Source organism: Nerophis ophidion, linkage group LG08, assembly GCF_033978795.1.
Source record: "Nerophis ophidion isolate RoL-2023_Sa linkage group LG08, RoL_Noph_v1.0, whole genome shotgun sequence".
NCBI lineage: Eukaryota > Metazoa > Chordata > Actinopteri > Syngnathiformes > Syngnathidae > Nerophis > Nerophis ophidion.
The window spans coordinates 6,506,127-6,521,335 of record NC_084618.1 but is presented as its reverse complement, the minus strand read 5'-3'; the positions used below and the strand labels follow the sequence as shown (position 1 = coordinate 6,521,335).

The 15,209-nt window shown below is 39.0% G+C and overlaps 1 protein-coding gene across 2 annotated transcripts in view; it reads right to left on the bottom strand.

Annotated features, from left to right (window-relative positions):
- LOC133557238 (disintegrin and metalloproteinase domain-containing protein 12-like) overlaps positions 1-4,569 on the bottom strand; it is a 299,103-nt gene extending 294,534 nt beyond the window's left edge. For both annotated transcript variants that reach the window (XR_009807734.1, XM_061907553.1), the window contains exon 1: positions 4,116-4,569. Coding sequence is in view for 1 of the 2 variants with exons in the window: in XM_061907553.1 (XP_061763537.1) it covers positions 4,116-4,203 (88 nt within the window). In the remaining variant the exon portion in view is untranslated. The remainder of the gene's footprint in view (positions 1-4,115) is intronic.
- Positions 4,570-15,209: the final 10,640 nt, after the last annotated feature.

Here is a 15,209-nt window from a genome sequence, read left to right as displayed (position 1 = left end):
AAAAAAAATAGACCTAAAAATGAGTGATCATCAATCTTCACCAAGACGTCACTTAAATGACATTCACGGTACCGGAGGGTCTTGTGAGATGACGCTGGCTGCTGCAAGATCATTATTATGAAAATATGACCGAGAGGAAGGCGAGAAACACTTTTTATTTCAACAGACTCTCGCGCCGTACCTTCCGTCAAAACTCTAAAGGCCGACCGCACATTTCCTATCTTCACAATAAAAGCCCTGCTTCATGCTGCCTGCGCTAACTAAATACAGAGTCTCGGAAAACTGGCGTGCACAAGCGATCCCTCAGAAAGACTCTTATTTAGTTAGCGCAGGCAGCATGAAGCAGGGCTTTTATTGTGAAGATAGGAAATGTGCAGTCGGCCTTTAGAGTTTTGACGGAAGGGACGGCGCGAAAGTCTGTTGAAATAAAAAGTGTTTCTCGCCTTCCTCTCTGTCATTTTTTCATAATAATGAACTGGCAGCAGCCAGCGTCATCTCACAAGACCCTCGGGTGCCGTGAATGTCAATCAAGCAAGCTACGGAATTTGCCGCCAATGTTTTTCTTGTAAAGTGTATGGAAGCTGGATGAATTAGATGCCAAAAACCAACCACTTTCATGTGGTATTGTACAGAAAGGACAACTTTTTTTCTCCTCCATTTGAAAATGTGGGCGTTATCATCATTACTGTCTGATTCCAATCAATGCAAGTCATCAGAATCAGGTAATACACCAACTTATATTCTTGTCTTTGTGAAAGAAAGACATCTATATGTGTTACACATGCTTGTATATCATTAAACACATTTAACTTGTTTACAAAAATGTCTCTTTCATAAATAAATACATATAAATGATATATATAAATGAGGTAGATCCCCTCGAGTTGGTCAATTGAAAAGTAGCTCGCCTGCAGAAAAAGTGTGGGCACCCCTGCTTTAACCTGACCTGTAACAATCAAGGTGGGTTGAGGCGTGTTCCTGATATTGTGGGTGGTTTGTAAGCCTCGAAGGGGACAAACTATACTAATAACAGCTATTTTACTCTGGACACTAATAGCTTGTGCACCTAATAAAAAAAAGCCAAATATTTTATTGTATTTATTTAGTCATAGTTTATACATTTTATTATTTTTGTTTTATTTTTATTTATTACACATTTATTATTCTACTAAAATAAACTTAAGTTACAGTATTTATTTTATTATCTATTATTCATTACATCATTCATTTTATCATTAACTTGTGGTATGTGTTCATTTTTTTATATAATTTTATTATCATTCATCCTTTTGTTATGTCATAATTTAACTATTCATGTATTTAATCATTCAATTATTTAATTTAATATATTGTTTGTATTATTTATAATTCATTAACTTGTGGTATTTATTCTTTTTTTATATAATTTTATTATCATTCATCCTTTCGTTATATCATAATTTGACTATTAATTTATTTAATAATTCAATTGTTGTATTTAATAGTATTTTTTTATTATTTGTAAATCATTAACTTGTAGTATTTATTCCTTTTTTAAATCCTTTTGTTATGTCATAATTTAACTATCAATGTATTTAATCATTCAATTATTTTATTTAATAGTATTTCTTTATTACTTATAATTCAATAACTTGTGGTATTTATTCCTTTTGTTATGTCATAATTTAGCTATGCATTTATTTAATCATTCCATTATTTTATTTAATAGTATTTTTTATCATTTATAATTCATTAACTTGTGGTATTATTTTTTGTAATAATTTCATCCATTTTTTATGTCATGATTGAATTATTAATTTATTTAATCAATTAATTATTTAATTTAATAGCATTGTTTTATTATTTATAATTCATTAACTTGTGGTATGTATTCTTTTTTTAATAATTTTATTACCGGTCATCCTTTTGTTATGTCATGATTTAACTAGTAATTTATTTAATCATTTAACTATTTGATTTGACAGTATTTTTTTATTTATAGTTCATTAACTTGTGTTAATCTTTCTTTTTTTTAATAATTTTATTATCAGTCATCCTTTTGTTATGTCATGATTTAACTATTAATGTACTTAATCACTCAGTTATTTGATTTAATAGTATTTTTTTTATTATTTATAATTGATTAATTTATGGTATTCATTCCTTTTAAAAAATAATTTTATTATCATTCATCCTTTTGTCATAATTAAAATTATTAATTTATTTAATCATTACATTTTTTATTTAATAGTATTTTTTTATTATTTGTAATTCAATAACTTGTGGTATTTATTCCTTTTTTTTAAATAATTTATTATCACTAATCCTTTGGTTATGTCATAATTTACTATGGATTTATTTAATCAATTAATTGTTTTATCTAATATTTTGTTATTATTTATAATTCATTAACTTGTGGTATGTATTCTTTTTTCATAATTTTATTAGCAGTCCTCCTTTTGTTATGCCATGGTTTAACTAGTAATTTGATTAATCATTTAGTTATTTAATTTAATAGTATTTTTTTATTTATAAGTCATTAACTTGTGGTATTCTTTTTTTTTTTGATAATTTTATTATCAGTCATCCTTTTATCATGTCATGATTTAACTAGTAATTGATTTAATCATTCAGTTATTTAATTTAATACTATTTCTTTTATCATTTATAATTGATTAATTTATGGCATTTATTCCTTTAAAAAAAATAATTTTACTATCATTCATCCTTTAGTCATAATTTGAAATTATTAATTTATTTAATCATTAAATTTTTTATTTAATAGTATTTTATTATTATTTATAATTCATTAACTTGTGGTATTGATTCCTTTTTTTATAATTTTACTATCATCAATCCTTTGGTTATGCCATAATTTAACTATTCATTTATTTAATCATTCAATTTTTTAATTTAATTTTATTTTTTTTATTTATAATTCATTAACTTGTGGTATTTATTCCTTTTTATATATAATTTTTACTATTAATTGATCTTGTCATTCAATTATTTTATGTAAGTGTTTTTTGTATTATTTATAATTCATTGAATTATGGTATTTATAATTTTTTTGTATATAATTTTACTATCATTCATTCATCCTTTTGTTATGTCATAATTTACCTGTAAATGTGTTTAAACATTCAATTAATTGTATTTAATAATATTTTGTTATTATTATTATTGGTGCCTATCTCAGCTACAATCGGGCGGAAGGCGGTGTACACCCTGGACAAGTCGCCACCTCATCGCAGACTTGTGGTATTTATTCCTTTTTTTATATAATTTTTACTATTAATCAATCTAGTCATTCAATTATTTTATGTAATAGTGTTTTTTTATTATTTATAATTCATTGAATTTATTATTTTTTTGTATATAATTTTACTATCATTCATTCATCCTTTTGTTATGTCATAATTTACCTGTAAATGTGTTTAAACATTCAATTAATTGTATTTAATAATATTTTGTTATTATTCATAATTAATTAACTTGTGGTATCCATCCATCCATTTCCTACCGCTTATTCCCTTTGGGGGCGCTGGTGCCTATCTCAGCTACAATCGGGCGGAAGGCGGGGTACACCCTGGACAAGTTGCCACCTCATCGCAGACTTGTGGTATTTATTCCTTTTTTTAAAAACATTTTTTGAACCATCATTCATCCTTCCGTTATGTCATGAATTATTTTATTGAATACGTCATTCTATACATCACAGCACTTTACGTATTTATTCATTGTTTTATGTGTTATACGTACACTCGCACTGGTGTGCACTATATCACAATAATATCTCATGCATGTATTCATTGCTTCTTTGATCATTCATTCATAGATGTTTATCATATGTATATGCATGGTAACATGTTATTTTATTCATTCGTCTTATTACTATTTTATGATGCATGCACCCTTTAAACATAACATTGCATCACTTTAGCACATTTTCTGCTGAACTTGTGCAATTTGCATAAAGTCGTGCTTTATGCAAAATGCATGTTTTCCACACTGCCAGTGTGCAAAATTAAGAAAACAACAACAACAACAACAAAAAAAAACAAAAAAAAAAATGAATAGTTGTGTTGTTTTGCCATTGCTTGATCCCCAACACGCGTGTGCCATTGTCCTCTTACCTGCCGCGTGTGCCATGTCCACGGTCCCCCAGCACAACAGAGCCTGCAGTGTGGTCCACATGAGCGGGCTGACAGTCCACGACGGCATGGCGCTGACCCACTAATGAGCGTTCGGAGGAGCCGAACCATCACCCGAACACAAAACAGCTGACGGGCCTCCCCCTCTCCTCTCCTCCCCTTCCCATTCCCGCCCGCCCCCCTCCTTGGGGAGGTTTTCCCCCCTTAAAAAAAAAAAAAAAAAAGTCCAAAGGCGTCCCTCAACTTAGCACCGGCCGTGAGGAGCCTGTTCTCGCCGAAGTGTCGCCGACGCGAGGGCGGTGCTGGGCGGGCACAGGAGGACGAGGTGTCCGGGGGTGTTGCGGCTCCGCGGGAAGAATGACAGCGATAGAGTTGTCTTGTGAGCGCCATGTGCTTCACCGGAGAAGCCCCGCAGGGTCCTAGCGCTTGTCGTGTTTTGTCCGCCTTCGCCGAAACCGGAAGCAGGTAGCGAGGAGGCGGTAATGCATGTCGCAGTCGCTTTTCAAAATAAGGGCCCCGTTTAAAAAAAATATAGGCTCCGGCAGGGGCGTCACTAGAGCTAATACTGTACTGGGGCACACCTGGGGCACACCTGGGGCACAAATAATTCATGTGAGCGTGCAAAGCGCGCAAGCAAAAACATTTTTAGCACTTATTTATCATAAGAAATACATAAATAGTGCTTTAAACTATGAAATCATATCAGATGATGTTGTATGGATCTTTGATGAACCACCTGAAATTAACTCATGCATTCGCCGGAACCGGAAGCAGGTAGCGAGGAGGCGGGAATGCATGTCGCAGTCGCTTTTCAAAATAAGGGCCCCGTTTTAAAAAAATATAGGCTCCGGCAGGGGCGTCACTAGAGCTAATACTGTACTGGGGCACACCTGGGGCACAAATAATTCATGTGAGCGTGCAAAACGCTCAAACAAAAACATTTTTAGCACTTATTTATCATAAAAAATACATAAATAGTGCTTTAAACTATGAAATCATATCAGATGATGTTGTATGGATCTTTGATGAACCACCTGAAATTAACTCATGCATTCGCCGGAACCGGAAGCAGGTAGCGAGGAGGCGGGAATGCATGTCGCAGTCGCTTTTCAAAATAAAGGCCCCGTTTAAAAAAAATATAGGCTCCGGCAGGGGCGTCACTAGAGCTAATACTGTACTGGGGCACACCTGGGGCACACCTGGGGCACAAATAATTCATGTGAGCGTGCAAAGCGCGCAAGCAAAAACATTTTTAGCACTTATTTATCATAAGAAATACATAAATAGTGCTTTAAACTATGAAATCATATCAGATGATGTTGTATGGATCTTTGATGAACCACCTGAAATTAACTCATGCATTCGCCGGAACCGGAAGCAGGTAGCGAGGAGGCGGGAATGCATGTCGCAGTCGCTTTTCAAAATAAGGGCCCCGTTTTAAAAAAATATAGGCTCCGGCAGGGGCGTCACTAGAGCTAATACTGTACTGGGGCACACCTGGGGCACAAATAATTCATGTGAGCGTGCAAAACGCTCAAACAAAAACATTTTTAGCACTTATTTATCATAAAAAATACATAAATAGTGCTTTAAACTATGAAATCATATCAGATGATGTTGTATGGATCTTTGATGAACCACCTGAAATTAACTCATGCATTCGCCGGAACCGGAAGCAGGTAGCGAGGAGGCGGGAATGCATGTCGCAGTCGCTTTTCAAAATAAGGGCCCCGTTTAAAAAAAATATAGGCTCCGGCAGGGGCGTCACTAGAGCTAATACTGTACTGGGGCACACCTGGGACACACCTGGGGCACAAATAATTCATGTGAGCGTGCAAAGCGCGCAAGCAAAAACATTTTTAGCACTTATTTATCATAAGAAATACATAAATAGTGCTTTAAACTATGAAATCATATCAGATGATGTTGTATGGATCTTTGATGAACCACCTGAAATTAACTCATGCATTCGCCGGAACCGGAAGCAGGTAGCGAGGAGGCGGGAATGCATGTCGCAGTCGCTTTTCAAAATAAGGGCCCCGTTTTAAAAAAATATAGGCTCCGGCAGGGGCGTCACTAGAGCTAATACTGTACTGGGGCACACCTGGGGCACAAATAATTCATGTGAGCGTGCAAAACGCTCAAACAAAAACATTTTTAGCACTTATTTATCATAAAAAATACATAAATAGTGCTTTAAACTATGAAATCATATCAGATGATGTTGTATGGATCTTTGATGAACCACCTGAAATTAACTCATGCATTCGCCGGAACCGGAAGCAGGTAGCGAGGAGGCGGGAATGCATGTCGCAGTCGCTTTTCAAAATAAGGGCCCCGTTTAAAAAATATATAGGCTCCGGCAGGGGCGTCACTAGAGCTAATACTGTACTGGGGCACACCTGGGGCACACCTGGGGCACAAATAATTCATGTGAGCGTGCAAAGCGCGCAAGCAAAAACATTTTTAGCACTTATTTATCATAAGAAATACATAAATAGTGCTTTAAACTATGAAATCATATCAGATGATGTTGTATGGATCTTTGATGAACCACCTGAAATTAACTCATGCATTCGCCGGAACCGGAAGCAGGTAGCGAGGAGGCGGGAATGCATGTCGCAGTCGCTTTTCAAAATAAGGGCCCCGTTTTAAAAAAATATAAGCTCCGGCAGGGGCGTCACTAGAGCTAATACTGTACTGGGGCACACCTGGGGCACAAATAATTCATGTGAGCGTGCAAAACGCTCAAACAAAAACATTTTTAGCACTTATTTATCATAAAAAATACATAAATAGTGCTTTAAACTATGAAATCATATCAGATGATGTTGTATGGATCTTTGATGAACCACCTGAAATTAACTCATGCATTCGCCGGAACCGGAAGCAGGTAGCGAGGAGGCGGGAATGCATGTCGCAGTCGCTTTTCAAAATAAGGGCCCCGTTTAAAAAATATATAGGCTCCGGCAGGGGCGTCACTAGAGCTAATACTGTACTGGGGCACACCTGGGGCACACCTGGGGCACAAATAATTCATGTGAGCGTGCAAAGCGCGCAAGCAAAAACATTTTTAGCACTTATTTATCATAAGAAATACATAAATAGTGCTTTAAACTATGAAATCATATCAGATGATGTTGTATGGATCTTTGATGAACCACCTGAAATTAACTCATGCATTCGCCGGAACCGGAAGCAGGTAGCGAGGAGGCGGGAATGCATGTCGCAGTCGCTTTTCAAAATAAGGGCCCCGTTTTAAAAAAATATAGGCTCCGGCAGGGGCGTCACTAGAGCTAATACTGTACTGGGGCACACCTGGGGCACAAATAATTCATGTGAGCGTGCAAAACGCTCAAACAAAAACATTTTTAGCACTTATTTATCATAAAAAATACATAAATAGTGCTTTAAACTATGAAATCATATCAGATGATGTTGTATGGATCTTTGATGAACCACCTGAAATTAACTCATGCATTCGCCGGAACCGGAAGCAGGTAGCGAGGAGGCGGGAATGCATGTCGCAGTCGCTTTTCAAAATAAGGGCCCCGTTTTAAAAAAATATAGGCTCCGGCAGGGGCGTCACTAGAGCTAATACTGTACTGGGGCACACCTGGGGCACAAATAATTAATGTGAGCGTGCAAAGCGCGCAAGCGAAAACATTTTTAGCACTTATTTATCATAAAAAATACATAAATAGTGCTTTAAACTATGAAATCATATCAGATGATGTTGTATGGATCTTTGATGAACCACCTGAAATTAACTCATGCATTCGCCGGAACCGGAAGCAGGTAGCGAGGTGTCGGGAATGCATGTCGCAGTCGCTTTTCAAAATAAGGGCCCCGTTTTAAAAAAATATAGGCTCCGGCAGGGGCGTCACTAGAGCTAATACTGTACTGGGGCACACCTGGGGCACAAATAATTCATGTGAGCGTGCAAAGCGCGCAAGCAAAAACATTTTTAGCACTTATTTGTCATAAAAAATACATAAATAGTGCTTTAAACTATGAAATCATATCAGATGATGTTGTATGGATCTTTGATGAACCACCTGAAATTAACTCATGCATTCGCCGGAACCGGAAGCAGGTAGCGAGGTGTCGGGAATGCATGTCGCAGTCGCTTTTCAAAATAAGGGCCCCGTTTTAAAAAAATATAGGCTCCGGCAGGGGCGTCACTAGAGCTAATACTGTACTGGGGCACACCTGGGGCACACCTGGGGCACAAATAATTCATGTGAGCGTGCAAAGCGCGCAAGCAAAAACATTTTTAGCACTTATTTATCATAAGAAATACATAAATAGTGCTTTAAACTATGAAATCATATCAGATGATGTTGTATGGATCTTTGATGAACCACCTGAAATTAACTCATGCATTCGCCGGAACCGGAAGCAGGTAGCGAGGAGGCGGGAATGCATGTCGCAGTCGCTTTTCAAAATAAGGGCCCCGTTTTAAAAAAATATAGGCTCCGGCAGGGGCGTCACTAGAGCTAATACTGTACTGGGGCACACCTGGGGCACAAATAATTCATGTGAGCGTGCAAAACGCTCAAACAAAAACATTTTTAGCACTTATTTATCATAAAAAATACATAAATAGTGCTTTAAACTATGAAATCATATCAGATGATGTTGTATGGATCTTTGATGAACCACCTGAAATTAACTCATGCATTCGCCGGAACCGGAAGCAGGTAGCGAGGAGGCGGGAATGCATGTCGCAGTCGCTTTTCAAAATAAGGGCCCCGTTTAAAAAAAATATAGGCTCCGGCAGGGGCGTCACTAGAGCTAATACTGTACTGGGGCACACCTGGGGCACACCTGGGGCACAAATAATTCATGTGAGCGTGCAAAGCGCGCAAGCAAAAACATTTTTAGCACTTATTTATCATAAGAAATACATAAATAGTGCTTTAAACTATGAAATCATATCAGATGATGTTGTATGGATCTTTGATGAACCACCTGAAATTAACTCATGCATTCGCCGGAACCGGAAGCAGGTAGCGAGGAGGCGGGAATGCATGTCGCAGTCGCTTTTCAAAATAAGGGCCCCGTTTTAAAAAAATATAGGCTCCGGCAGGGGCGTCACTAGAGCTAATACTGTACTGGGGCACACCTGGGGCACAAATAATTCATGTGAGCGTGCAAAACGCTCAAACAAAAACATTTTTAGCACTTATTTATCATAAAAAATACATAAATAGTGCTTTAAACTATGAAATCATATCAGATGATGTTGTATGGATCTTTGATGAACCACCTGAAATTAACTCATGCATTCGCCGGAACCGGAAGCAGGTAGCGAGGAGGCGGGAATGCATGTCGCAGTCGCTTTTCAAAATAAGGGCCCCGTTTAAAAAATATATAGGCTCCGGCAGGGGCGTCACTAGAGCTAATACTGTACTGGGGCACACCTGGGGCACACCTGGGGCACAAATAATTCATGTGAGCGTGCAAAGCGCGCAAGCAAAAACATTTTTAGCACTTATTTATCATAAGAAATACATAAATAGTGCTTTAAACTATGAAATCATATCAGATGATGTTGTATGGATCTTTGATGAACCACCTGAAATTAACTCATGCATTCGCCGGAACCGGAAGCAGGTAGCGAGGAGGCGGGAATGCATGTCGCAGTCGCTTTTCAAAATAAGGGCCCCGTTTTAAAAAAATATAGGCTCCGGCAGGGGCGTCACTAGAGCTAATACTGTACTGGGGCACACCTGGGGCACAAATAATTCATGTGAGCGTGCAAAACGCTCAAACAAAAACATTTTTAGCACTTATTTATCATAAAAAATACATAAATAGTGCTTTAAACTATGAAATCATATCAGATGATGTTGTATGGATCTTTGATGAACCACCTGAAATTAACTCATGCATTCGCCGGAACCGGAAGCAGGTAGCGAGGAGGCGGGAATGCATGTCGCAGTCGCTTTTCAAAATAAAGGCCCCGTTTAAAAAAAATATAGGCTCCGGCAGGGGCGTCACTAGAGCTAATACTGTACTGGGGCACACCTGGGGCACACCTGGGGCACAAATAATTCATGTGAGCGTGCAAAGCGCGCAAGCAAAAACATTTTTAGCACTTATTTATCATAAGAAATACATAAATAGTGCTTTAAACTATGAAATCATATCAGATGATGTTGTATGGATCTTTGATGAACCACCTGAAATTAACTCATGCATTCGCCGGAACCGGAAGCAGGTAGCGAGGAGGCGGGAATGCATGTCGCAGTCGCTTTTCAAAATAAGGGCCCCGTTTTAAAAAAATATAGGCTCCGGCAGGGGCGTCACTAGAGCTAATACTGTACTGGGGCACACCTGGGGCACAAATAATTCATGTGAGCGTGCAAAACGCTCAAACAAAAACATTTTTAGCACTTATTTATCATAAAAAATACATAAATAGTGCTTTAAACTATGAAATCATATCAGATGATGTTGTATGGATCTTTGATGAACCACCTGAAATTAACTCATGCATTCGCCGGAACCGGAAGCAGGTAGCGAGGAGGCGGGAATGCATGTCGCAGTCGCTTTTCAAAATAAGGGCCCCGTTTTAAAAAAATATAGGCTCCGGCAGGGGCGTCACTAGAGCTAATACTGTACTGGGGCACACCTGGGGCACAAATAATTAATGTGAGCGTGCAAAGCGCGCAAGCGAAAACATTTTTAGCACTTATTTATCATAAAAAATACATAAATAGTGCTTTAAACTATGAAATCATATCAGATGATGTTGTATGGATCTTTGATGAACCACCTGAAATTAACTCATGCATTCGCCGGAACCGGAAGCAGGTAGCGAGGTGTCGGGAATGCATGTCGCAGTCGCTTTTCAAAATAAGGGCCCCGTTTTAAAAAAATATAGGCTCCGGCAGGGGCGTCACTAGAGCTAATACTGTACTGGGGCACACCTGGGGCACAAATAATTCATGTGAGCGTGCAAAGCGCGCAAGCAAAAACATTTTTAGCACTTATTTGTCATAAAAAATACATAAATAGTGCTTTAAACTATGAAATCATATCAGATGATGTTGTATGGATCTTTGATGAACCACCTGAAATTAACTCATGCATTCGCCGGAACCGGAAGCAGGTAGCGAGGTGTCGGGAATGCATGTCGCAGTCGCTTTTCAAAATAAGGGCCCCGTTTTAAAAAAATATAGGCTCCGGCAGGGGCGTCACTAGAGCTAATACTGTACTGGGGCACACCTGGGGCACACCTGGGGCACAAATAATTCATGTGAGCGTGCAAAGCGCGCAAGCAAAAACATTTTTAGCACTTATTTATCATAAGAAATACATAAATAGTGCTTTAAACTATGAAATCATATCAGATGATGTTGTATGGATCTTTGATGAACCACCTGAAATTAACTCATGCATTCGCCGGAACCGGAAGCAGGTAGCGAGGAGGCGGGAATGCATGTCGCAGTCGCTTTTCAAAATAAGGGCCCCGTTTTAAAAAAATATAGGCTCCGGCAGGGGCGTCACTAGAGCTAATACTGTACTGGGGCACACCTGGGGCACAAATAATTCATGTGAGCGTGCAAAACGCTCAAACAAAAACATTTTTAGCACTTATTTATCATAAAAAATACATAAATAGTGCTTTAAACTATGAAATCATATCAGATGATGTTGTATGGATCTTTGATGAACCACCTGAAATTAACTCATGCATTCGCCGGAACCGGAAGCAGGTAGCGAGGAGGCGGGAATGCATGTCGCAGTCGCTTTTCAAAATAAGGGCCCCGTTTTAAAAAAATATAGGCTCCGGCAGGGGCGTCACTAGAGCTAATACTGTACTGGGGCACACCTGGGGCACAAATAATTCATGTGAGCGTGCAAAACGCTCAAACAAAAACATTTTTAGCACTTATTTATCATAAAAAATACATAAATAGTGCTTTAAACTATGAAATCATATCAGATGATGTTGTATGGATCTTTGATGAACCACCTGAAATTAACTCATGCATTCGCCGGAACCGGAAGCAGGTAGCGAGGAGGCGGGAATGCATGTCCCAGTCGCTTTTCAAAATAAGGGCCCCGTTTTAAAAAAATATAGGCTCCGGCAGGGGCGTCACTAGAGCTAATACTGTACTGGGGCACACCTGGGGCACAAATAATTCATGTGAGCGTGCAAAGCGCGCAAGCAAAAACATTTTTAGCACTTATTTGTCATAAAAAATACATAAATAGTGCTTTAAACTATGAAATCATATCAGATGATGTTGTATGGATCTTTGATGAACCACCTGAAATTAACTCATGCATTCGCCGGAACCGGAAGCAGGTAGCGAGGTGTCGGGAATGCATGTCGCAGTCGCTTTTCAAAATAAGGGCCCCGTTTTAAAAAAATATAGGCTCCGGCAGGGGCGTCACTAGAGCTAATACTGTACTGGGGCACACCTGGGGCACACCTGGGGCACAAATAATTCATGTGAGCGTGCAAAGCGCGCAAGCAAAAACATTTTTAGCACTTATTTATCATAAGAAATACATAAATAGTGCTTTAAACTATGAAATCATATCAGATGATGTTGTATGGATCTTTGATGAACCACCTGAAATTAACTCATGCATTCGCCGGAACCGGAAGCAGGTAGCGAGGAGGCGGGAATGCATGTCGCAGTCGCTTTTCAAAATAAGGGCCCCGTTTTAAAAAAATATAGGCTCCGGCAGGGGCGTCACTAGAGCTAATACTGTACTGGGGCACACCTGGGGCACAAATAATTCATGTGAGCGTGCAAAACGCTCAAACAAAAACATTTTTAGCACTTATTTATCATAAAAAATACATAAATAGTGCTTTAAACTATGAAATCATATCAGATGATGTTGTATGGATCTTTGATGAACCACCTGAAATTAACTCATGCATTCGCCGGAACCGGAAGCAGGTAGCGAGGAGGCGGGAATGCATGTCGCAGTCGCTTTTCAAAATAAGGGCCCCGTTTAAAAAAAATATAGGCTCCGGCAGGGGCGTCACTAGAGCTAATACTGTACTGGGGCACACCTGGGGCACACCTGGGGCACAAATAATTCATGTGAGCGTGCAAAGCGCGCAAGCAAAAACATTTTTAGCACTTATTTATCATAAGAAATACATAAATAGTGCTTTAAACTATGAAATCATATCAGATGATGTTGTATGGATCTTTGATGAACCACCTGAAATTAACTCATGCATTCGCCGGAACCGGAAGCAGGTAGCGAGGAGGCGGGAATGCATGTCGCAGTCGCTTTTCAAAATAAGGGCCCCGTTTTAAAAAAATATAGGCTCCGGCAGGGGCGTCACTAGAGCTAATACTGTACTGGGGCACACCTGGGGCACAAATAATTCATGTGAGCGTGCAAAACGCTCAAACAAAAACATTTTTAGCACTTATTTATCATAAAAAATACATAAATAGTGCTTTAAACTATGAAATCATATCAGATGATGTTGTATGGATCTTTGATGAACCACCTGAAATTAACTCATGCATTCGCCGGAACCGGAAGCAGGTAGCGAGGAGGCGGGAATGCATGTCGCAGTCGCTTTTCAAAATAAGGGCCCCGTTTAAAAAAAATATAGGCTCCGGCAGGGGCGTCACTAGAGCTAATACTGTACTGGGGCACACCTGGGACACACCTGGGGCACAAATAATTCATGTGAGCGTGCAAAGCGCGCAAGCAAAAACATTTTTAGCACTTATTTATCATAAGAAATACATAAATAGTGCTTTAAACTATGAAATCATATCAGATGATGTTGTATGGATCTTTGATGAACCACCTGAAATTAACTCATGCATTCGCCGGAACCGGAAGCAGGTAGCGAGGAGGCGGGAATGCATGTCGCAGTCGCTTTTCAAAATAAGGGCCCCGTTTCAAAAAAATATAGGCTCCGGCAGGGGCGTCACTAGAGCTAATACTGTACTGGGGCACACCTGGGGCACACCTGGGGCACAAATAATTCATGTGAGCGTGCAAAGCGCGCAAGCAAAAACATTTTTAGCACTTATTTATCATAAGAAATACATAAATAGTGCTTTAAACTATGAAATCATATCAGATGATGTTGTATGGATCTTTGATGAACCACCTGAAATTAACTCATGCATTCGCCGGAACCGGAAGCAGGTAGCGAGGAGGCGGGAATGCATGTCGCAGTCGCTTTTCAAAATAAGGGCCCCGTTTTAAAAAAATATAGGCTCCGGCAGGGGCGTCACTAGAGCTAATACTGTACTGGGGCACACCTGGGCACAAATAATTCATGTGAGCGTGCAAAACGCTCAAACAAAAACATTTTTAGCACTTATTTATCATAAAAAATACATAAATAGTGCTTTAAACTATGAAATCATATCAGATGATGTTGTATGGATCTTTGATGAACCACCTGAAATTAACTCATGCATTCGCCGGAACCGGAAGCAGGTAGCGAGGAGGCGGGAATGCATGTCGCAGTCGCTTTTCAAAATAAGGGCCCCGTTTAAAAAATATATAGGCTCCGGCAGGGGCGTCACTAGAGCTAATACTGTACTGGGGCACACCTGGGGCACACCTGGGGCACAAATAATTCATGTGAGCGTGCAAAGCGCGCAAGCAAAAACATTTTTAGCACTTATTTATCATAAGAAATACATAAATAGTGCTTTAAACTATGAAATCATATCAGATGATGTTGTATGGATCTTTGATGAACCACCTGAAATTAACTCATGCATTCGCCGGAACCGGAAGCAGGTAGCGAGGAGGCGGGAATGCATGTCGCAGTCGCTTTTCAAAATAAGGGCCCCGTTTTAAAAAAATATAGGCTCCGGCAGGGGCGTCACTAGAGCTAATACTGTACTGGGGCACACCTGGGGCACAAATAATTCATGTGAGCGTGCAAAACGCTCAAACAAAAACATTTTTAGCACTTATTTATCATAAAAAATACATAAATAGTGCTTTAAACTATGAAATCATATCAGATGATGTTGTATGGATCTTTGATGAACCACCTGAAATTAACTCATGCATTCGCCGGAACCGGAAGCAGGTAGCGAGGAGGCGGGA